General features: G+C 47.4%; 1 protein-coding gene across 2 annotated transcripts in view; it reads left to right on the top strand.

The window, feature by feature from the left end:
• LOC144771511 (uncharacterized) overlaps positions 1-23,605 on the top strand; it is an 82,912-nt gene that overhangs the window by 18,497 nt on the left and 40,810 nt on the right. Inside the window, exon 2 of one of the 2 annotated variants that reach the window (XM_078655924.1) lies at positions 22,215-22,236. Coding sequence is in view for 1 of the 2 variants with exons in the window: in XM_078655923.1 (XP_078512049.1) it covers positions 22,215-22,240 (26 nt within the window). In the remaining variant the exon portion in view is untranslated. Of the gene's footprint in view, positions 1-22,214; positions 22,241-23,605 lie in introns of both variants that reach the window. The other variant, XM_078655923.1, reaches the window with a different exon arrangement.

The following is a 23,605-nucleotide window of genomic DNA, read 5'->3' as shown; positions in this document are numbered from 1 at the left end:
CCTTCCTCTTCTAGAGTTTGTCCCTCCCTAGCAGTATAGCTGTCTTGATTGGATGACTTGTATACTTCTTCTATATTGCTGTCACAGAATTACATTTTTCTTGTTCTATCAAAACGTCATGGGAGTGTGGGTGTTCTCTTTTTCGCTTCTGTGTGTGCTGTGTCCCCACAAAATCTCTGCTACCTACGCTCTGCTGTTGGCCTAAGGCCACCAATCCTTTGCGTATCTTTTGCCTCCCACACCCTTCCACTTCTGCCTATTTTAATTTTATTTTTTAGACAGTCCCACACAACCTGTTCCTTTGTTTCTGCACCTCCTATCTTCCCTCTCTTGCTGTTGATTGCGATTAGTTCCTCTCCATCTTCTGCCCCACTACTTACCAGCCATTCTTATTGCATTATTATAAGTTGGAATGTGCTCCTTTTGCTTTAGCGCATATATTTCTTTTTAATTTAATTCTACAAGGTTTGCACCTCTGAAATAGCTTTATTTGGATTTTGATTATGCAAAATATTTAATTGAAATAATGAATAATGAAATAATAAATATGCTATAGGTTATATTTTTGGAATTTTTTAAACATTAAATTGTATTGTTTATATTTCTAACTATTTAAATCACATCATTTAATAGCATTTCTTATGGGGTTTTATTTTAAATCCCTGTGGCTATTATTTTGTAATAGAAGGTGTTGCAGAATCTGTGGATGGCAATGTGTGGTGCTGGACTTACTCCTGCTTGGTGCTAGAGTAATTTACTGCTGTTTTGAGTCCCTTTTTGGCTGCATTAACTTTAGAAGTTCAGTTTATGAATAGCAATGGGCTAACACTTTTGAAAGTGGGTGCATGTCCCTCCATAAATCCCTCCCTAACTCTTCTCCGAACCCATACTTACCCCTCCCTAAACCCCTTCCCATTAGTAGTAAGTAAGCACCCATTTCCCAGACTCTTCCCCATGTGCTGTCCACATTTACTAGTGAATAGTAAATGTACATGCGTAGGAAAGATAGGAGAGGTGGAAGTTTACAGTTGTAGGTTTGTGAATAGCTTTCTCTAGTACTTTAGTAGTACTATTGCAGTCCTAGTTAATGTACTACAGATTGCAGTTTGTGAAGAGGCCCTTTTATTTCTAAAGTGTGCTGATTATATCCGAATTTGATGGCACACATCACCTGCAAAGAGGTGGGGGGAGCATCCAGTGAGGCTGTGTTGAGGCACCAAGCGGTATGAACTGGGGTGGCAGAGTGGGCTAAAGAACAGTGATGGATTAAACCCATCTCTATTGACTGGGTGTGAGTGTTTGATTGGTTCAGATGCTCCGTCCATCAACACCCCCTTTTGTACCGCTCTGTTCGCCAGAAATTGGCAGGGTATGTTCAGACGTGAGTCCCTTTACTCACTTTACCACTGGATTTAAGCAAGCCTGGCTGAAGACGGCTGTAATGCCAGAAACCGGTCCTATGATGCTTGTTTCCGGTCCAGGGAAGGCATGGCTTGCCAGTTTGGGCTGGACTGTTCCCATGAGGCACAGGGTCAGACTGATTTGCATATGGCCATGTCTGAACTGGGGTGGCAGAGTGGGCTAAAGAACTGTGATGGATTAAACCCAGATCTGTTGACTGGGTGTGAGTGTTTGATTGGTTCAGATGCTCCGTTCATCACCACCCCCTTTTGTACCGCTTTGTTTGCCATAAGTTGGCAGGGTATGCTCAGACATGAGTCCCTTACTCACTTTGCCACTGGATTCAAGCAAGCCTGGCTGAAGACGGCTGTAATGCCAGAAACCGGTCATAGGAAGCTTATTTCGGTCCAGGGTAGGCATGGCTTGGCAGTTCGGGCTGGACTGTTCCCATGAGGCACAGGGTCAGACTGATTTGCATATGGCCATGTCCGAACTGGGGTGGCAGAGTGGGCTAAAGAACGGTGATGGATTAAACCCATCTCTGTTGACTAGGTGTGAGTGTTTGATTGTTTCAGATGCTCCATCCATCAACACCCCCTTTTGTACCGCTTTGTTTGCCATAAAATGGCAGGGTATGCTCAGACGTGAGTCCCTTACTCACTTTGCCACTGGATTCAAGCAAGCCTGGCTGAAGACGGCTGTAATGCCAGAAACCAGTCCTAGGAAGCTTGTTTCCGGGTCAGGGAAGGCATGGCTTGGCAGTTCGGGCTGGACTGTTCCCATGAGGCACAGGGTCAGACTGATTTGCATATGACCATGTCTGAACTGGGGTGGCGGAGTGGGCTAAAGAACGGTGATGGATTAAACCCAGATCTGTTGACTGGGTGTGAGTGTTTGATTGGTTCAAATGCTCCGTCCATCACCACCGCCTTTTGTACCGCTTTGTTCGCCAAAAGTTGGCAGGGTACGCTCAGACCCCCTTTTGTACCGTGTTGAGGCACCAGCCAGGACTGCCCAATGTCACTGTTCCGTTTTTTGTTGACTGCAGAGCCTTCTATCTGGAGTGATCAATGCATTGCCCGATGATGCCGTGTTCAGACTCCAAACAGTCCTATACAGGTGTTTCTCAATGCTGATGGCATTTTGCTGACTACAACAAAACCTTCAACTTCCATTCCAATGATTATGTTCTTTCTATGCTAATTTTCCCAGTTCTCTGGATATCAAATCAACTGGAATAAGTGTGAAGTGCCACCCTTGACTGGGTGCACAACCAAACCAGCATATAATATTATCCTGTGAGATGGATTTCGAAAGGGTTGAATGATTTGGGAATTAGGGTGAAAAGAGTGCTTGACGAAGTGGTGGAAAACAACATGAACCCTTTAATATTCTATACTAGTAATTACTTTTTCCGGTGTCAAATGCAAGTCATTATGTGGGATTTTCATTGGGTGGCTGTGACTATTTTGTCAATGTGCATTCGTATGATGTTTACCATGGTGTATCCTTGATAGAAAATTTAGGAGCCCCCACCCTAATTCAAATTTGCCCAAAAAATCCCTGGCGTCTAGTGGGCTTTTTGCCCCCTCCCCCGGGAAGCAGATTGGGGGCTACTGCCCCATATGCCTCCCAGGGGGGCAGTTATTTTTGCAAGGGAGGGGGTGGAGGCATGGTCATGCCCATTTTGGGAGCCCCACCACAAATTATAATAAAAAAAAAATCCCTGGCGTCTACTGGGCTTTTTGCCCCCGGCGGGGCAGATTGGGTGCTAATGCCCCCATCTGCCCGCCAGGGAGGGCAGAAAATCCACTAGACGCTAGGGACTTTTTTGGGCAAATTTTAATTAGGGTGGGGGCTGCCCAAAACAGGCATTCAAATCCCCCCACCCTAATTAAAATTTTCCTAAAAAATCCCTGGCGTCTACTGGGCTTTATGCCCCCCAGGGGGGCATATTTGGTCCTAATGGCCCCATCTGCCCCCCGGGAGGGGGGGCAGAAAGGCCGTCATTTTTGCGCGGGTGGGTGGGGGCATGGGAATGCCCATATTAGGCAGCCCCCACTACAAATTATAATTTTAAAAAATCCCTGGTGTACAGTGGGCTTTCTGCCCCCTGGGGGGCAGAAAAGCTGTAAATTTTGTGGGGTGGAGGCATGGACATGCCCTTTATGGCCAGCCCCACCCTAATACATTATGCGGCTCAAAAAAAATATCCCTGGCGTCTAGTGGCCTTTCCCCTCCCCCCCGGGGGGCAAAAAGACTAAATCACACCCCAAAAATGTGGGGAGAGCAAAAGCCAATCAATCAATCAATCAGTGACATTTATAAAGCGCGCTACATACCCGTAGGGTCTCAAGGCGCTGGGGGGGGGGGGTGCCGCTACTGCTCGAACAGCCAGGTCTTCAGCTTCTTCCTGAAGGAGAGGTGGTCTTGGGTCAGGCGCAGGTCGGTCGGGAGGGAGTTCCAGGTCTTGGCGGCCAGGTAGGAGAAGGACCTTCCTCCTGTAGTCGCTCTTCGGATGCGGGGGACGGCGGCGAGGGCGTGGTTGGCTGATCGGAGGTGGCGTTTGGGAGCGTAGAAGTTGACTCGGCTGTTGAGGTAGCTCGGGCCTTGGTCGTGTAGGGCTTTGTGTGCGTGGGTGAGGAGGCGGAAGGTGATTCTTTTGTTGACGGGGAGCCAGTGAAGGTCTCTCAGATGTCCGGAGATGTGGCTGGTTCGTGGGATGTCGAGGATGAGTCTGGCTGAGGCGTTCTGGATCCGCTGGAGTCTCTTCTGGAGCTTGGCGGTGGTGCCGGCGTAGAGGGCGTTGCCGTAGTCCAGCCGGCTGGTGACGAGGGCCTGGGTGACGGTCTTTCTGGTCTCGGTGGGGATCCACCAGAAGATCTTCCGTAGCATGCGTAGGATGTTGAAGCATGACGAGGAGACGGCGTTGACTTGTCTGGTCATGGAGAGGGAGGAGTCCAGGATGACGCCCAGGTTTCGTGCATGGTCTGCCGGTTTGGGTGCGGTGCCCAGGGCGGGAGGCCACCAGGAGTCGTCCCAGGCGGAGGGTTAGGAGCCCAGGATGAGGACCTCCGTCTTGTCCGAGTTCAGCTTCAGGCGGCTGGTCGTCATCCACTCGGCTACCTCTTTCATCCCTTCGTGCAGGTTGGCTCTGGCGGCGGCGGGGTCGTTGGTCAGGGAGAGGATCAGCTGGGTGTCGTCGGCGTAGGAGATTATGCTGAGGTTGTGTTTGCGTACGATGGCCGCGAGGGGGCTCATGTAGACGTTGAAGAGGGTGGGGCTCAGAGATGATCCTTGGGGGACGCCGCAGATGACTTCGGAGGCCTCTGACTTGTACGGTGGTAGGCGGACTCTCTGTGTTCTTCCGTCGAGGAAGGAGGTGAACCATTCCAGCGCCTTGTCCTGGATGCCGATGTTGCTGAGGCGCCGTACCAGGGTGCGGTGGCAGACCGTGTCGAAAGCCGCGGAGAGGTCTAGGAGGATGAGGGCCGCTGTTTCTCCATTGTCCATCAGGGCTCGGATGTCATCGGTGGCGGCGATGAGGGCGGTCTCGGTGCTGTGGTTGGCTCGGAAGCCGGACTGTGAGGGGTCGAGGGATCCGTTCGTCTCGAGGAAGGCGGCCATCTGCTTGTTGACGGTCTTCTCGATGACTTTGGCTGGAAACGGGAGGAGCGAGATGGGGCGGTAATTCTTGAGTTCGGTGGGGTCCGCTGTGGGTTTCTTGAGTAGAGCCCTGAGTTCGGCGTGCTTCCAGCTCTCGGGGAAGGTGGCGGTGTCGAAGGATGTGTTGATGATGTCTCGCAGGTGGGGTGCGATGACAGCGTCGGCCTTGTTGAAGACGTGGTGAGGGCAGGGGTCGGTCGGTGATCCGGAGTGGATGGAGTTCATCGTGCGGATGGTGTCTTCGGTGCTGATCGGGGTCCAGGCGTGGAGGGTGGTGGGGGGGGGGTGGTTGTTCGGTCGTGGTGTGCGTAGGTTGGTTGTTGAAGCTGTTGTGTATGTCCGCGATCTTGTTGTGGAAGTATGAAGCGAGGGAGTTGCAGAGGTCTTGCGATGGGATGATGTCGTTGTTTCCTGCGCTGGGGTTGGAAAGCTCTTTCACGATGTTGAAGAGTTCCTTGCCCTTGCCCATGGGGCCGCTCCCCCTCCCTGGTGTCTAGTGGGTGGATCCCTGCTTGTGGATTGCCCTCCTGGGGCGATCCCCAAGCAGGGATCCACTGGAGAGGTGTACCATTGGAAAGGGGGGACTCTCCCCTTTCCAGTGATACCTCTCCCGTCTTTCTACGTGCCCGGGGGGCTGAGATAGCTGACATGCAAAGCGGGCCCCAAACCGCTCGCTATTGCCTAAAAGCTGTCGCTAACATCAGTTAGCGACAGCTTGCTAATAGGCTTGCTAATAGGGCGATAGAATTATCGCCACTTAGCGGCCGAAAACGGCCTCTAAAGCGACGATAATTGCCTATAGCCCTGCTTGATAATATGCCCCAGAGTTTTTAGAACAGCTTGTAAGTTACAGTTAGAAATTATTCATGCTAAAGAAGCGAGGCAGAGTGGCCACGAGCAAACACAAACACAAACTTACAGCTCTCTGATTGAGAAACGTTCCACCCTAGGTAGGGTATTAAAAGAAAATAATGTGGCTAGATACAACATACATTCTCTTCAATACGAGTATGGAGAACAGATGGGGAGAATTTTAGCACATCAGCTTACCGATAAAAAATCCAAAAGTCAGATAAAGTCAATGAATGGGGAGAATGGATCACTATACACACAACCTCAGTTAATAGTTGAAAAGTTTGCTCAGTTCTATCAAAAACTATATGATCATTCCGATATTTTTGATGTTGGAAAATATGCTGAGTATATAAATAGGTGCAAACTTCCAAGGCTTAACCATGAGCAGATGAATGTTCTTCGTCAAGAGATCTCACATGGGTAGATTCAGGAGGCACTAACAGCCTTGCCTTCTGGTAAGGCAGCAGGCGACAACACAATAACAGTCACATTTTGTAAAGTCTTTAAAGACTGCATTATTTCCCCAATGAAAGGCATACAATACATAGGTGAGAGTGGGTAACTCATGGGACATGACAAATATTGTTTTTTAAAAAAAAAAGAATAAACCCCCAGTAGAGTGTGGATCCTATTGCCACATATCTCTTATAAAAGCAAATGCCAAAATCTTTGCTAAAATCTTGGCAACTTGATTAGCACCTCTGATGCCAGTACTTGTGTCAAGCCAGCAGCATGGGCTCATATTAGGCAGGGATACTACAGCTCATGTGAACACAGCCATAGTAACCTTTGATGTAGTGAAGAAGTTAGGGTTAGAAATGGGAATTGTTCTGTTGGACTCCGAAAAGGCATTCGACCGAGTAGCCTGGGATTCTCTTTGGGCTACACTTGCGGAGTTTGGTCTGAGTGGTCGGTACTATAAATGAGTACATGCCCTATATAATAAACCAAGGGCAAAACTGGTCTAATCACAATCGCAGTCTACTCCTTTCCGGATACATCGGGGCACCCGTCAGGGATGTCCCCTCTCTCCACTACTCTTCACATTTTACATTGAACCATTCATACTATCATTACTTTTAAATACACATATTCTCCTGGTTCACTGAGGGTTTGGTGAGCTAAAAGTAACCGCCTATGTTGACGACATAGCTGTTTTTCTGTGGACCCAGGAACTGCTATAGACATTATTAAAACTGAGGCTAATAGGTTTGGCACCTTTTCACGTTATAAGTTGAATATAGGTAAGACATTAGTTCTCCTTAATTATCAACCTAATAAGGCAAATTCCTGGGATCTGCTCAGTATCTACTTACTTAGGGGTTCAGATCTCCTCGAAGACGGAACATGTAGTAGGGTTAAACTTTGACCCTTTGTTACAGACTGTCATTAAAAGCATGAGGAATTGGCATAAATTACATATTAGTATTATAGGGAGATGCAACATCATTCAAATGAATATACTATCCAAATTCCTTTATTTATTTCAAGCAATCCCACTATGGGTCCCAAATTATTTAAAAAAAACTAGAAGGGGTGATTAGTAGCTTCATCTGGGGGGTATAAGCACCCACGCCGGGCAATAAAATAAATCAAACTCCCTTATAAACAGGGGGGCGGGGGTTCAGCTCCCTGATTTTAAATTATATTATTGGGCCTCCTTCGCAGGATGCCTGTGTAGTCTGTTTTCTACGGACAGTCAAGATTATTGTTATTATTTTGCATTAGGACCTGATAGCTGAATGTTTTTGTATAGAAGTAATTATCCTAATTATTTTAAAAGAGTATGTTTTAAGACAGCCAGGGATATTGTCTATATGTGGCAGTGATATCATCTAAGAGCTCCCTCCCTCTTACTCATGCTAGTTTCCCTCTGTGGGGAAACCCGTCACTCCCGGGAAATCTTCCATGATAGTGTAGGTAAGATACGGGCAGATATTGGGGTTATCCAGCTAGGTCATTTGTATGATTCGAACGGATTTCGAGCATTTCAAAATTTGTAAACTTAATTCGGCCTTCGCCAGTGGATGTTTTTCAAATATCTACAGGTCAGAGATTTTATATGGGGTGGCAGGGTATAAGGGCACTTGAAAGCTCTGACCTTGTGGTATGTTTACACTCCCAGAAGCCATCAATTAGCAGTGTCTATCAGATAATATGTCAATATAGAATTCATGACATCTCAAACTTGGCATTTAAATAGAGTAAGCTACTTTAAAGAATAATATCTCCACAGACATTAATGATGCATTAAGAACTTTGGATGAGGCAGTATACTTCATAAGTTTAAAATTGCACAATTCTGAACTATATGTATGCTTTACTACACACCTTACAGATTGGCAGTTGGCCGCTGCAGATAGCTTACAAATGTTTGCCACCTGCCCCAGACTGAGCTTGTTTTGGAAAGAGCAAGGTCAGATATCCTATACTCGCCTAGACTTAGATCTTCAACTAACAGAAGGGAAGATCATGCTCGGGTACAAGTTAGTATCAGACCAGGGTCTAAGATCCTTTCTTTCCATTATTATAGGTGCATTGCTCGGGCAGTATACCTTTAATTCCTCAATAAATCAATCAATCAATCAATCTTTTGTAAACAACACTACATACCCACGAGGGTCTTAAGGCGCTGGGGGCATCAGTGTGGTGGGTAATCCTGAGAGAAGTATATGAACGGGAGACGCCCCTACCTAACACTAGAGGAATTTGTTCTCTAAAAAGGTTACACTCATATGGGGGTGCTATGGAAAATGGTTGTTAATAGGATTTAATGTTGATCTTTTGAGTCTTCAGGTATCTCTATGTTTTGTCTTTGGTTAGGGGTCTGTTTGATTAGATCTTTTGTAAATGTTGTAGTAATTTTTTTTTGATAATCAAATTTTATTGAAGTTTCTGGTACAAACAAGTTCATTGGCAGCGAGTCACACATCACAGTTAAAAATCACTGTCCCTCCCCGATGACAACTCAAACCACATTAGTCCGCTCTGAGTGAGTAAATAACATCCTCATATCACACTGACATAGCGGGTTAGGGCCCATCAAGATGGCAACAGGCCAAACCATTTGCCCCACACTTTGTTGAACATCTCTGAGTATCCGCGGGCCTCGAAGAGAGATTCCTTCTGCACCCCGCACCAGTCCACACCCCTCCTCCACTTCTGCAGTACCGATGCCTCAGCCTGGGACCATCTAGCCGCTATGTCCTGCTTCGCCACTGCTATCGCTGTTCCCAGGAAACGCTTGTCGGCCCGAGAGCCATCTAGGCCATCGAACACGCCCAATAGCAAGTGGAACCACCAACCCCAAGGCAGTGTGAGCTCAAGCTCCACCCCCCTCCAGAACGGTTCCAAGGCCGGACATAGCCATACCATGTGGTAGAAGACAGCTGGAGTACCAGCACAGCGCGCACAAGCTCTCATGCCGGCTCGGAAGAGACGCACCGGGGTGAGGTATGCCATGTGGAGGTAGTAAAGCTGAACCAGGCGTAGCTTTGAAGATGTGGTCAGGGTTTTGGGTGCCATAAGGGCGTCGCGCCAGTCTGCCTCGTCCAAAGGACCCACCCACCCCTCCCATCGCTCCCTAAGCCGATCAAGGGATGTGGGACAGTTATTTACAAGAGCTCGGTATATACGGGACACCCCGCCCCTCCCCAGGTTACCCATCATTACTTGGGCTCTAGAGGACTAAATTCCGGGAGGGAGGTGGGTGTTGGGAGGTGTATGTGAAGGGCGTGACTGAGTTGCATATATTTGTAAAACTGGGAGTGTAGGAGAGCGTGTCTGTGCTGTAGGTCAGAAACGGAGCGCATGTGGTCCCCTACCCACACGTCCCCAAGTAGAGAGATCCCCACCAAGTCCCAACGGTGGAAACCCTCCAGGGATGAGACCTCTCTCAACCAGGTGCTATGCCATAGGGGCGTTTGTCTAGTCAGCTTCCGGTCCCAGGTCACCAGGCAAAGGGCAGCATGCCAGGCCATGAGCACCGTCCTGGTGATTGGGGGCAAGGTCTGCGGCACCGGGGAGCTGTATAGGACGCCCTGAATCTGCGCAAAGTCTAAGGTAGTAAGCTCTACCAGGTAAGCTGGGTTGGACCAGCCGCCCGCAAACCAATCATGGATCACAATGAGTCTGTGTGTTTTTAAGTAATAGGACCTTTCAGATGTTCAAACCCCGACTTCTAAGGGTATAATAGGCATAGAATGCTGAAAATTAAGCTGTTCATTACACCATTGAGATTCTCTTCTGAAATGTTGACATTTATATGTCTAAATGCACAGTATAGTGAACTGTGCGACAAGTATCATAACATTATGTATATTTTATTTGTTCAAAGTGCACTGTATAGTGAACTGTGTGACAAGAATCACAACATTATGTATATTTTGTTTCATTTCCAGCCCTGAAGAGTCAGAGCAATCTGTACTCTGATGAAACACGTGTCGGCTGCCGTAAGATCTGTTGAGCAATAAACGCAAAAAATTGCTCAGAAAAGAAGAAGTGAAATATTAATTTCTAGGACTAAACCAAATGGATGCATGCTAATAATACTTTGTACTTAAATTGATATGTTGTGTGCGTAGGGAATTGTTTGTATAAATTCTAGGTTTTGTTTCACAATACCTTTCAAAGGGTTCAAAGGGTTCCCCTTTTCCTGTGGCACCACCAACTACATTTTTCCAACCAGACAGGTTGTCAGTAACTTAGCAGAGCGCAAGTATTCCCTGTAAACATAAAACCCATTTGTCTTTGTAAACATGGATCACAATGAGCCTCGTGGCTAAGTAGTAAAAATGGAGGTTGGTGACTCCCATGCCGCCGTCAAAGGGGGGAATCCGGCAATGGGACAGGGACATTCGTGATCGCCCACCTCCCCACAGAAACCAGGTGAGTGTGTCATCCAGTTCCCTAAACCAGCTGCCCAAGAGGTGGACCGAGGTGTTCTGCAAAATGTAAAGAAAGCGTGGAAGGATCATCATTTTGAAAAGGGCGCTCCTGCCCAGCGGGTTAAGGGGAAGGGACTGCCAGTTCCTAAGGTCGGTTTTCATCCGGGCGACCAGGGGGGCAATGTTGAGGGCCCACTCCAGCTCCGGCAGGAGGGTCACCCACACGCCCAGATACTTGAATGATTGCCTCCGGAGGGGGATCACCGCCTGCCAGTCGAAACACGTCCGTGAGGGGTGGAGAGGGACCAACGTAGACTTCGTCGGGTTAAGACGAAGACCTGAGACCTGCTCAAATGCCGAAAGGGCCGCTAGAGATCTAGGGCTGGAATGCTCCGGAACGGCCAAGTAGAGCAGAACATTATCTGAGTATAAAGCAATTTTATCCACCTGGCTCTGATCCCAGCCCCAGCCCCGGATAAGGGAGTCTTGTTGGATTAACGCCGCCAGGGGCTCCATCGCCAGCGTGAATAAGAGTGGTGAGAGGGGGCAGCCCTGGCGGGTGCCTCTCCGGACCGGTAATGGTTCGGAAATCGCACCGTTGACGAGCACACGGGCTCCAGGGCTGTTGTAAAGAACCTGGATCAGGTGGCGGAAGGGAAGGCCGAAACCCATTCTTTCCAGAACATGACCTAAGTACCCCCAGTCCACCGTGTCAAAGGCCTTCTCAACGTCCATGAGGATAAGGGCCAAGTACGGGGATAGCCGATGGCGGTGGGCCAACGCCAGGTGGAGGCGACGAATGCAATGGCGGGTACCCCTGGCCAGCATGAACCCGCATTGGTCAGGGTGGACCAGGTCTTGCAGGAGGGGCGGAGTCGTTGAGCTATTGCAGTGGCAAAGATTTTAATATCTGTGTTTATCAGCGAGATTGGGCGGAAATCAGAGCAGTCTAGGGAAGGCGGTTATAATTGAACAGCTCGGAACTTCAGCTGCGCCAGTTGGGCGACTTGTATTGTGCGTTTGGCATGCACTAACCCCCTGGCCACCACTCGAACCACTGACTTGCCCGCCTCCCAGAGCGTTCCCTGCAAAGGGACCGATCCTATATTAGCGGAGAAGTAATGTCGGAGCTCCTGGCAGAGGGACTCCACTAGTGCTGGTCTTGCAGGAACCATGCGTTTAGTCGCCAGGTTTTCCTGGGGCCTGTAGCGGGAGACCCAATGTGGAGAGAGACGGGGGAATGGTCGGAGATTCCCCTGGGGAGGATCTCTACCCCTGACACCAGCTGGCAGTCCGTGGTGGGCATCAGAATTAGGTCTATGCGGGAATGGGTTTGGTGGGCGGCCAACGTGTGTGTGTATTGTGCCCTTCGGGGGTTCCACACCCTCCATACATCGCAAAAACCCTTAGCTGAGGTCCAACCTACAAGGCTCTTCGCGGAGGTCAACTGTTGTGACGAAGGAGGGCCTGTCACATCCCTGGAGGGCTGTAGGACAGCATTGAAGTCCCCCCCCCCGACGACAGTGAGGCCCTGGGGAAGGGAGGAGACCACCTGCGTGAGGTGCCGAAGGGTGGATGACAAGAGCGCTGGGGGAACATAGGTGCAAAGGAGGTTCACAGGATTACCTTCAATCATTCCCGACACGGCCACATACGTCCCCTGTGTATCAGTGGCGGTGGTGACCAAGGTGAAGGGAAGCCCTCGTTTCAGAAGAATGAACCACCCCCCGGGAACCTCTAGCAAAGCCGGAGTGCCAGACCCGGTCAAACCCGTAGCGGGCTAGGAAGTGGCATTGGGAGCCCAGAAGGCGTGTCTCCTGGAGGAGTAAGGCATCAGGCATGTGGCGGCGGGCCGCCCGAAGCACTGCGGTACGTTTAATGCGGTCCAGGAGGGCGTTCACATTCCAGGAGAGGATGTGGAGGGGCTTGTTATAAGTGTTAGTCACGTATGAAGGTGAGGTGTGGCGTGAAACAAGTGCGTGAGGAGGACCCCGCATGGTCAGGGGGAAGCTCCAGCCAGATCCAGGGCACAAGGACACAGTTAATGGAGACAGGGGTGCGTGTGTCAGATAAGAAAGAAAGAAGGACGTGTGACTACCAATAGGAACAGAACACGGCAGCCCGTGGGCGGCCAAAAACAACAAACTCCCAAGAGACAATGGTCTCTCCCCCCACCCTATACTTCAGAACGGGAAGCATCTGTCGCCCTAAACAAGTCACTAGCACCTCACGGGGAGGTGACAGGTAAACTAAAAAGGTTAGCAACCACAAGATTGGGACATGGCTGAGTCGGAACCCCCTCCATGTGTTCATATGAAATGCTAACAGCAGGTTAGAGGAAAAGAAAAAGAAATAGGTATCTGTGGACTAAAGTGTTGGGACCCAGGATTACATCAAGGTGAGTACCCCAACAAACCAGTCTGGCGAGCTCTGTGAGAGCTTGTTCGTGGCGTCAGCGGCATGCTCATTGATGGAGAGCCCCGGGTTGGAGCCCCAGGCGCCGGTGGCAGCGTCAATCATGGCCCGGTGTCCACATCAGAGCCGCGGATCACAGGGCTCCCTGACAGGTCAGAGTCTGACATGGCACGTTTCAGAGTTGCACAGGGTCCGGGGATGCTGCACATGTCGATCAAGGAGCAGGCCAATGGTGGGGGAGCGGATCCCCGCTCCTTGGTCTGGATCGAAAAGTGTTGGGGCCGTGCCTCCGGCGACTGGGAACCACCACCTCGGCGACCGGCCCTTTTCCGAGATCCGGTCCTGCGTCGTCGGGGCTTCGGCGAGGTCTGGTTCGGTCGTCCCGGGGCCCTCTGGGAAGGAGAAAGAGTCTCCCTCGGCAGGAGGGGCCGTTCCTCCGTGAGCCAGGTCCACGCGGCTTGGGGAGAATCAAAGAAGAAGGTCTTGTTTTGAAAGATCACTTTGAGCCGTGCCGGGAAGAGGAGCCCATATCGGAGGCCCAGCGCCCTGAGTTTTTGTTTGACTTCATCGTAGGAGCGACGTTGTGACTGAACCTCCCTAAAGTAGTCCGGGAACACCATTATCTTAGAGTCCTGGTAATGCAGCGGCCCCAGCTCTCTGGCCGCCTCCTGTGTGGCGTCCCTGTCGCGGAAGTTAAGAACACTGAGGATGATGGGATGGGCAGGGGCACCAGGCGGTGGTTTAGGGGCAAGAGAGCGATGAGCTCGTTCCACCGCAAACCAGGGGGAGAGTTTCTCCTTAGGCATCCAGGAACGGATCCTGGTCTCCATAAAGGTGGCGGCGCTGTCCTTCTCCACCCCCTCCGGGAAGCCCCGGAGACGCAAGTTGTTCTGACACGCCCTGTTTTCAGCATCCTCAGCCCTGCGGTGGAACTCGGAGGTCTGTGAATGAAGACGGGCCACTTGAGACTTGAGGATGCTGATGTCGTCTTCCACTGTGGAGATACCGGATTCAGCCTCGGTGATACGTTCCATGGCCTTGCGAAGGTCTTGACCGATTAAGACCATGTCTATCCGCACCTCCCCTATCTTGCTTTCTACTGACGTTTGGGATGCGCTGATCGCTTGCAGGATGGTCGAAAGGTCCCCTCCGGCTGGGCCAGAGCAGGTCGTTGCTCCGCCGCCGGGCCCCCGTTCCGATTTCGCGAACTGCTCCATCGTTGTTTGGGTTGTGGGGCCAGAGGCTTGGGGGGCGCGGGGTTTGCCCATAGTTGCATACAGCCAATCAACACGTTTTAGGGAGGATTGGTTGGAGTTCCAGGCAGCGCCCCAGCCAACCGATTTGATGGTTGAATCTCTCCCCTACACCCGGGCCCGTCTACATCAAAGTCCACCAGGCGGAGTGCCCGGGGGGAGGGGGCGCCACCCGAGGTGTTAGGCGGCCCTCCCAGGATTAGACTGCACCCCGATGCTCTGCTCGAGGTTTGATGGCACTCTTAGACAGACCCCAGACAGGCAGGTCACAGGGTAAGGCCGCCCTGAGGCTCGACGGTTGGTAAAGGCCCTGCCTCACCCCCCCAGGCACACGGCTCCAGGTAAGTCAAGGCCCTCGCGGTCCCCTCCTGGGACCCCACTTATGCCTCGGCTCCACGTGTCCAAGCCAGGGTGGTAGGGGGCAGACGATCTCCGCCACTCAGGAAGAAGATGGCTCACAGGGTCGCTACTCATGGCCTCCCAGCAGTCCGCAGCTCTCCGCAGGGGTGGTCCCTTGGGCCACAGTTGTTCAGCGCCAGAGCCAGGGGGGTGGAGGGCCGCTTCGCGGGAGGTGCATTGGCGTAATCAGTGCGAGACTTAGGCCCCAAGGTAGATCGCACGGGCCCAGTCTTACCCCTCCCACGGGTGCCCCCCGCTGTCATGGCGCCTCCAGCCAGCAGGTCCACTCCTCGGATCAACACCTCCACAGTGGTGCAGCCCGGCCCCACGCCGGCAACTTTCACTGTCCTCCGATGTCTCCGGAGAGCCAGCCGCCCCAGCGACGCTGGCCCCACACAGGCGGCAGGGGGGTCGATGATACCGCCACTCAGAGGGATGATGGGCCACAGGGCCGCCACCCACAGGCCTCCTGATGGTCCACAGCCCTCCGCAGAGGGGGCTTCTGGGGTTCAGTCAGACAGCGCCAGAGCCAGTGCGCCGAAGGGTCGCCTTGCGGGGGTGCACCGGGGCGGCCAGCGCAAGTCCAAGGCCCCAAGGCGGAAAGCGTGGGCCTGGGCGTCCCTCACCCCCCGGGAGCTCCTCATCGCAATGGCGTCCCGCTCGCAGGTCAGCACTCCAACTTCGCCTGCAGCGCACACAGCTCCTCCAATGTCTCCACAGGGCCAGCCGCCGCCGCCTAAGCGCCACAGCTCCAGGATGGGCTCGCGGCCCGGCGGCCCCTCGTGTGCGGCCCAGGCCTCAGGGAGCGCGTGTGTCTTCCCCTCACACCGGCCTCCAGCTCCCTCGGGCAATCCAAGGCCCAGGGACGGCTGGTGGCCCCTTGGATCTGTCGCCCCCGATCACCAGCCGTGTAGGGGAAGGTCCCCGGACCCCAGGGGGACAAGCGTCCGGGCTCCGGTCCGTGTTACCTGGGGGCTGCCATCTTGATTAAGCCGGGCCTCTGACAGCAAGGAGCGGAATAGGAGGAAGGGAGATCCAGAACGGCCCCCAAAGGACACCGAGAGACAGCAGACAGCACATGGATCCGCGTTCGGCAACTAGATGAAGAAGAGGTAAGCTGTTAGCGGCGGTTGCAGGGCGGATGACGGAGGGGGTCCGGAGCACTCTCAGAGTGTGACCGCCATCTTGACGCCTCAGGCCACGCCCCCAAAATGTTGTAGAAATTTTAATGATGAAATTGCTTACCTTTTTTTAGTGATTATATTGTCATTTCTCTGTACTTGATGTTTATTCCCTTTTGACAAAAAAAGAATTCTACACCAGGCCATAGGGCAATGAATTTAAAAGTTTTGGACATATTATTCTAAAAACTCCTAGTTTATGAATGTGACATACATTATGACCAGGACACCATGGAAATTATTATAAGGCAGACTTTCATAATAACCATTGACTATGAAAAATACTCCACTTTATATCTATTGTATGCTAATTTATCTTATGACGCTATCAAACTCTGGCTTGTATGATAACTTGCTAAAGGTCAGTTGGGCACCCTTATGCTTAATAAGTCTTTTTTTTAGTTTTTTCACATTAGCAGCAAGCCATTATCTGCAGGTTGTTTTGCAATATATTAAATGACTTTAGGAGTGGAGTAGAGTTTGAGAAGGTCTGGAATCTCCTAATTATGGGCTGTCGACTCAAAACCCATTCTCATTACAACTCATCAAAACGTAAAGTGAATTAAAGCTGAATTTGTCTCAGTTAAGTGTTTTCCTTATTGTGCCAGCACCATCCTTCTTAATTGGGTCATCTCAATAATATATTTACCATTTACATTTTTATGAAAAACGAGTGTCATACTGACTCTGTTAATTGTAGGAGGAAGTAAATATGGTCAACCGTCAGAGACTGTATGGTACTCATCATACTAAAGTTCTTTATCAAGGTCAATATTTAAGTCTTTGTAGTTGTAGATACATACCCAAAAGAGTATACGTTTGTGTCATGAAACTGGATGGGAATGATCATAGATAGTGTCTTGATGCAACTTTAGCAAATTAATTCAATTTCCACCTCTATCAATTTGTCAATTTGTATGCAGGAGCTCATGCAATTAAAAAAATCACATTAATGTTTGCTTCCTATATATTGTCCAACCTGGTTGCAGTTATTGCAGGCAAATTGAAGTTAGAAAAGTCAGTTAGGTGAACGACATCTATTTGTCAGCCGCTTAAGATTTGACATGAAGTCTATAGTGCAGAGGTTCATGTGGGATTTTGGAAAAACAGTAGAAAGTTGGAAGGTGTTTGCATTGTCTGATAATCCTATTGTTTTAATAGTAAAAACTAGTAATAGAGATGATATTCAGACTAACGTTTGTTACCCATTTTCTGTCCAAATTACTCATTCTGCAGCTCCCATAGGTGCCACCTAATATGCAATCTCAACTTAAATATCGCACCTCTGTTATGGTTTATATGGGTATGATGCATTGCATCTCATACAAGGGTATCAAATTACAATAACATTCAGTAAGATACTACCAAAATTTTTATTTTGCTACTAGTGGGGTTGCATAACATCTTTTGTGTTTTCTCTTAGTAGTTCTTAATTTACCTTTTTATAGCCTTTTACTTTTTTCTGCCTTGTAGCCTTTTATGGTGAAAAAGCTCATTTCTAAGTCTGAACCCAGTAGTTTAACGCCTATGCTTTGGAGAGGTTTATGCTGTTTTTTTCACACAAAAATTTACCTCAAAAGAGAAACCATTTTACGTTTTGGTAATATCTTTATTTTTTATTATTTCAAGTCATTTTTATTGAATATTACAAAGAGTACAAAAATACAAAAAGGTATTAAAAAGCTTGTATGTCTTGTTGAGGAAATCACCAGAGAGTAGCATAGGTAACATAATTATCAGATAGTTGATGAGGGGCGTAATCATAATTTTCAGAGTCTCCACTCTGCCCCACCAAGACAGAAATTTTGGAGACCAGCCGTCCAGAAGGGAGGAAATCTTTTTATGGAGGGAAAGCTCATTTAGTTTGAGAGTGCTAATTAAATCCTTCTCAAATTCAATACCTAGATATTTGAAACTCTTCGGTTTCGGAAGCTGGAGTCCCCTAATACGCTCTTGTCACCTATATTATTAAGTAATTTAACCTCTGTCTTGTCCTTATTAAGTTTATAGCCTGATACTTCTGCAAATCCTGCAATAGAGGACATCAGTGCCGGGACAGCCAGGTCCGCGTTCTCCGAAACCACCAAAACATCGTCAGCATAATCCGAAATTTTGACCGTGAGATCTTCAAAACAGATACCTTTAATTAACTCGTTATTCCGAAGAGAGTAAAGGAAGGGTTCAATTGCCAAGAGAAAAAGGGAGGGAGAAAGTGGGCAGCCCTGTCTCGTCCCTTACTTCAGTTCGAACGGATCCAACAGACATCCACCTGCTCTCACTCTCGCCGACGGGTTAGAGTATAAGGCCATCACCATACGAATGTAGTCGAACCCCAGGTTAAATTTCCGTAGAGTGGCTTCTAAGGAAGACCAGTCGACCTTGTCAAAGGCCTTCTCGGCGTCTATAGTCACAGTCACCGTAGGGGAGGTAGTAAGCTTTGCTTTTTCTAATATGTTTGCTAATGTTCGTGTGTTATCGCTGGATAATATATTTTTGAGGAACCCGACCTGTGACGGGTGTACAAGTTGGGGTAAAACATTTTGAATTCTCTTGGCCAGAATCATGGCGTAGATCTTACAATCGAGGTTGATTAATGATATCGGTCTGTAGTTCTTCAGGGACCTCGGGTCTTTCCCGTCTTTAGGGAGAACCGCAATGATCGCTTCTGCGGGGGTGCCTTGGACTTGGCCACGGAGGGTAAAGTGCTCGTATAAGTCCCTGAGAGGCTCCGTTAGTGAAGGGAAAAATTCTTATAGAATGAAGCGCTGAATCCGTCAGGGCCCGGTGCCTTCCCGGTTTTAAGAGATTTAATGGCTTGGGCAATGTCATCAGAGGATATGGGCCTATTGAGCTCGACCTGGTCTTCCGTCGAGAGAGAAGGGAGCTTACATTTATCTAAATATGACTTAAGTTTAGAACCATCGATCTCTAGGTTTTTGCTATATAAGTCACTATAGAAGTTCTTAAAGATGTCGGCAATTTTGGTAGGGTCCGAGTGCGGATTACCTAGTTTATCCACTATGCTTTTGATAGCCGTTTGTTGTAGCTTGAATTTCAAGTAGGAGGCAAGGCTCTTACCTGCCTTATTAGCATGACAGAGCTTGAAGTTCTTGTGGTGTTGGAGCCACACCCCTGCCCTTTCACTGACTATTTTATTGTAGTCGTATTTTTTGTTCATCAAGTCATTTAGGACCAGAGGATCTTTAAAAGCGACATGCTGTTTTTCTAGCGCTGAGATTTCCTCTTCCAAGCAACGTAAAGTGATATTGGCATCCTTATTCATGGCTGAACGAATTTTGATTAATACCCCCCTCACCGTTCTTTTAAGTGCTTCCCACCTTGTCAGATCTATTGTGTCCCCATTTTTATTGTGAGTAAGATATTCATTAATGGCCAATTCTATAGTCAATCTATGTGCCTCTTTTTTCAAAACTGCGTCGTTGAATCTCCAAAGAGAGGACCTCTTAACCACATTGTGCAGTGCCAGAGTCATCGTGATGCATGAATGGTCAGAATGGCGCTTCAATGGAAGTATCTTCAATGTCGGCAGTAGAGTGGCCGGAAGCGAGTAAGTAGTCTATGCGTGAATATGAATCGTGAGGTGGAGAGTAAAAGGTATAGTCTCTACCTGTCGGGTTCAACAGCCTCCATGAGTCAATTAAATTAAAGCGGGAGCAAAGATTGAGGAGTGCTTTGTGCAAGTTGTTTGGACGGAAGGAGCAGTGGGAATCCCTATCTAAAAGAGGATCCATGGGGAGATTAAGGTCACCACCAAAGATATGTGTTGCAGTATCTGGTATCGTGTCAACATGGGCACAGAGTTCCCCCCAAAACCCCGGGTCGTCCTTATTGGGGGCATAGACGTTAGTCACATAAAATTCTTTATTGTCCTTTGAAAATTTCGTGGAGACCCATCTACCTTTTGTGTCGGCTGTACTGTGTAAGACATCAATATTAGCTCTCTTCGCAATTAAAATGAGAACCCCGTTCTTTTTTCCTAAGGCATCGGATCCAATTGCCTCACTGTACCATTATATTTTTCATAGAGTTAAATTGGGGTGAATTGATTTTAGTTTCTTGTAGTAATACAATGTCACCCTTTTGTTTGTGTAGATAGTCTAAAATGTTCCTTTTCTTGATTGGGTGGTTGATACCCTTCACGTTGAGCGACACTATCTTAATGGACTGCCTATTTAGGATCATTGGAAGGGAGGGGATACGGTGTCACTCTATACATAGTGCAAAGTGTAAGGGACATCATGCGTTTCTCAAAGGCTAGGCCAAAACACCAGAAAATGGACAGGCAAGGAAGAATGAGTACATAATGAGCACTGTCATGGACACTGAGATGTAGAGAGTTGCTGAATAGGTACATAGGTAGACGGAGAGTCAAAAGCAAAAAAAAGATGAAATAATAAATAGCAGTAAAACCAAGAACCCCCCCCCCCTCCAACCCACCCACAACCCAAACCCACCCTCCCCACCCCAAAAGTACACAAAGGACATGGCGACCAGGGAGAAGCAGTCCCTTCCCCCGTGGCATTTATATGATAACTTTGCTTGCTTCATACCAGAAGTAAAGCGTGGTATATGAGAAAACATAATATCTTTATTAAATGTATGCTTGGAAGTAGATTTGTGTCTTACATAATGAGACGCTATGAAAAACGACGAGGATTAGGGATACAGCATACTGGGAGTTACTGGGTGGGACAGTGCGGGAAATGGGAGACCTGCCATTGGCAAGGGAAAGGGTTAAATTAGGAACTCTTCAGAGGGGCTCTTCATACAGGTTACCTTGTTGCCTACAAAAAAACTTGTATTCTCCTGGCTAATTGTAAAGCCAGTTTCCAGACTGTTGTGTCAATTATTGGTGAAGATATTTTATTCAAGCTAGTAGACACAGGTTCTGATGCTGACCTGTCTGCTCAATACCATATGCCATCTTTAGTTAATTAATACTTCTAAAAGCCTCAGTTTTCTCAAAGATAAGATAGAAGAACTTTTAGGTAGAAAACCCCATGTACTAGATATCCTATAAAAAAGACATAGTTCCAAGAAGCAGCGGAGCATTTTTATTAAGCTCATGTAATTGTAGCTGAAGCACCTTGAAATTGATGTGCTGTGAATAGAACAGTTTGAACAATATGCTCATTGAGCCAAGACTTAATGGGGTAGTGACTTCAATCAGTTAATTGGGATACATTGTGTAGTTAGGTTTTACATTACGTATTTACATTTTGAGTGACAGGGATAAAGAGATAAAGAGATTAGCACACGATTGCATGATACTTTTATTCAAAGCTATGATTCAACCCAGATCTCCTTGTCATAAGACGAGCAACGTAACAGTTACACAGTATCTCTGAACATAGTACTAGAGCAGGTCCCTTGCCCTTTGGGAATTGGTTACCACTCCTACCTGGGAGTTTGTAACTTATCAAAAGTTTGTGACTGGAATTATGGTAGCAGATCAATGATACATAGAGTTCTGATTCAGAATTTGGAAGGGACTGTCCAAAACACGACCTTTCAAATAGCAAATCAGTAACCCTTTCCTTTCTAAATCCATTTAGGGATGTGGACGTTCTTTTCCAAATCATTAAATGGGTTTATTACATTGAGAAATTCTTTTTACCAGTTGCAAATCCTCTGATTCAGTGAAATGGAGGGTTTGAACCTGGTAAAGTGGTTTGTTTATCTGGCCCATAGGTTTTATTTTCAAGATTAAAAGTGTTATACATTTGCAGAAGGGTTTTTGGTAAAATGTGTAGTAAGTGAGAATTGACCACTATGTCTGAAACCCCATACATAGTAAGTGCTAATTGGTGCCTGTGTTTTCCATCTCTTAGGTATGAAACCCATCTCCCCAAAGCAGCATTAAAGTGCATTGAATGTGCTCTAAGGTCAAGCCTGCCAGAAACGACCTCTTCTAAGGGCCATAAAACTCTTGACTTTAATTTGCCTTCAGCCCTTCTCCTTTAAAACCCTGTACTTTAACAAATATAAAATACAATGGTAGAGGTATAGTACATATTGCATCAGATGCCTTAAGTGAACTGGAAATAGCTTTAGTTTTGTCAACCTCTATTCAATTCTCTATTTGTAAACATCTTTGAATTATGTGACTCACATTTTTATTCTCTCCTGCTTTACAGGAAGAAATCATTCAAGACAAAGGCAGGTAATTATGTCCTTTTCTATTCACTCAATTAAAGAATACCACCCAGATTTAGAGTTAGATGATAATGGAATGTCATCAAGTTTCTGGAGGAAATGATGAATTCGGAGTAGTTTCCACTATCTGAATTTTCTCCATCACAGTATCCATGTGATAAAATTCCAAAAGCAAATTGTCCTTTCAGGAATTTGTGGAGTTTTAATAACCACTCATCTCTAAATTGGCCCCTATATTCAATAAGCTATATCAAACTATATTTGGAAAATTTCACATTCCAAATTAAAATCTTAAAAGGTACATTTGAGTTTCTACCCGTTTTATGGTTTATATGGCATATCCACTGTTAATTTATTAGCCAACATTAAGTCCATATCAGCCTAAGTATTTACCTAGATTTTTTTAAATACATGTTTAATTATAAAGTTTAAAGAAATATAATATGTCTGCAAAATGTGTTTAGAGTAAGGAGGTTAGAGCCAGGAGTGTGTGTTGCCAGTGTACTGAGTGGGTGTTTGTGTTATGTGGACTGGTTTTGTATATATCTCATGAAATGTGGTTAAGTGTTATATATTTTGGTGTGCAGAACTCAGTCTGAACATATGTAGAGTCATGACTATGGAGTCATATGTATAACATTGGCTGTATCATTTGTTTGTGGAGTGTGTGTATTGGGCATGATGAAATGTGAGGTACTCTTTATAATCTTCCCAGACTTCTCATAATGAATAATGGATTATGAATGCACATGCACTTTTTGCAAACTTTTTTTCCTGCATCCATCTGTCAAGAATGTCTTTGGAGACAGTGTGGGTTCAAATGAGGAAGGAGTTAAACGTATTTGTATGTGTTTTACAAATGAAGTTGGAAGTATGTGTCATCATTGCAAGTGTATACAAGTCATAAATGTCTTTATTGTACAAGTGTGTGTGTAAGGAGTATGGAATCAAGTCTATGTTGCCAGTGTAATGGATGAACTGTATCCTATGGACTGCTTGTGTCGGTTGTGCAAATATCATGGAGCGTGTGTAAGTGTCATGTATTTTGGGTATCTGTGTCAGTCTAAGTGTAAGTAGTCAGGAATGTATGTATTTTTAGGAATGCTTAGAGTCAGGAGTATGGAGACAGAAGTAGGGAATTTGCATCATGTGGGTTGTGTGGGTGTTGTTTGTTTTGGAGAGTGTGTGCAGTGGGCCCCACAGAGCGTGGGCTATCCTTTTTGTAAGAATTTTTCTTGTTAATCGTATTATTTTTTTTTATACATTTCAGAAGTATAAAAATATGTTCTCAAACTCCTGTCAATAAATGATGTACTACAATCTTGTATATAATATTCACAACCTTTTTTAAAATAAAAGGTAATGCAGTAGT

Source organism: Lissotriton helveticus, chromosome 8, assembly GCF_964261635.1.
Source record: "Lissotriton helveticus chromosome 8, aLisHel1.1, whole genome shotgun sequence".
In the NCBI taxonomy this organism is placed as follows: domain Eukaryota; kingdom Metazoa; phylum Chordata; class Amphibia; order Caudata; family Salamandridae; genus Lissotriton; species Lissotriton helveticus.
This window is presented reverse-complemented; position numbering and strand designations above follow the sequence as displayed.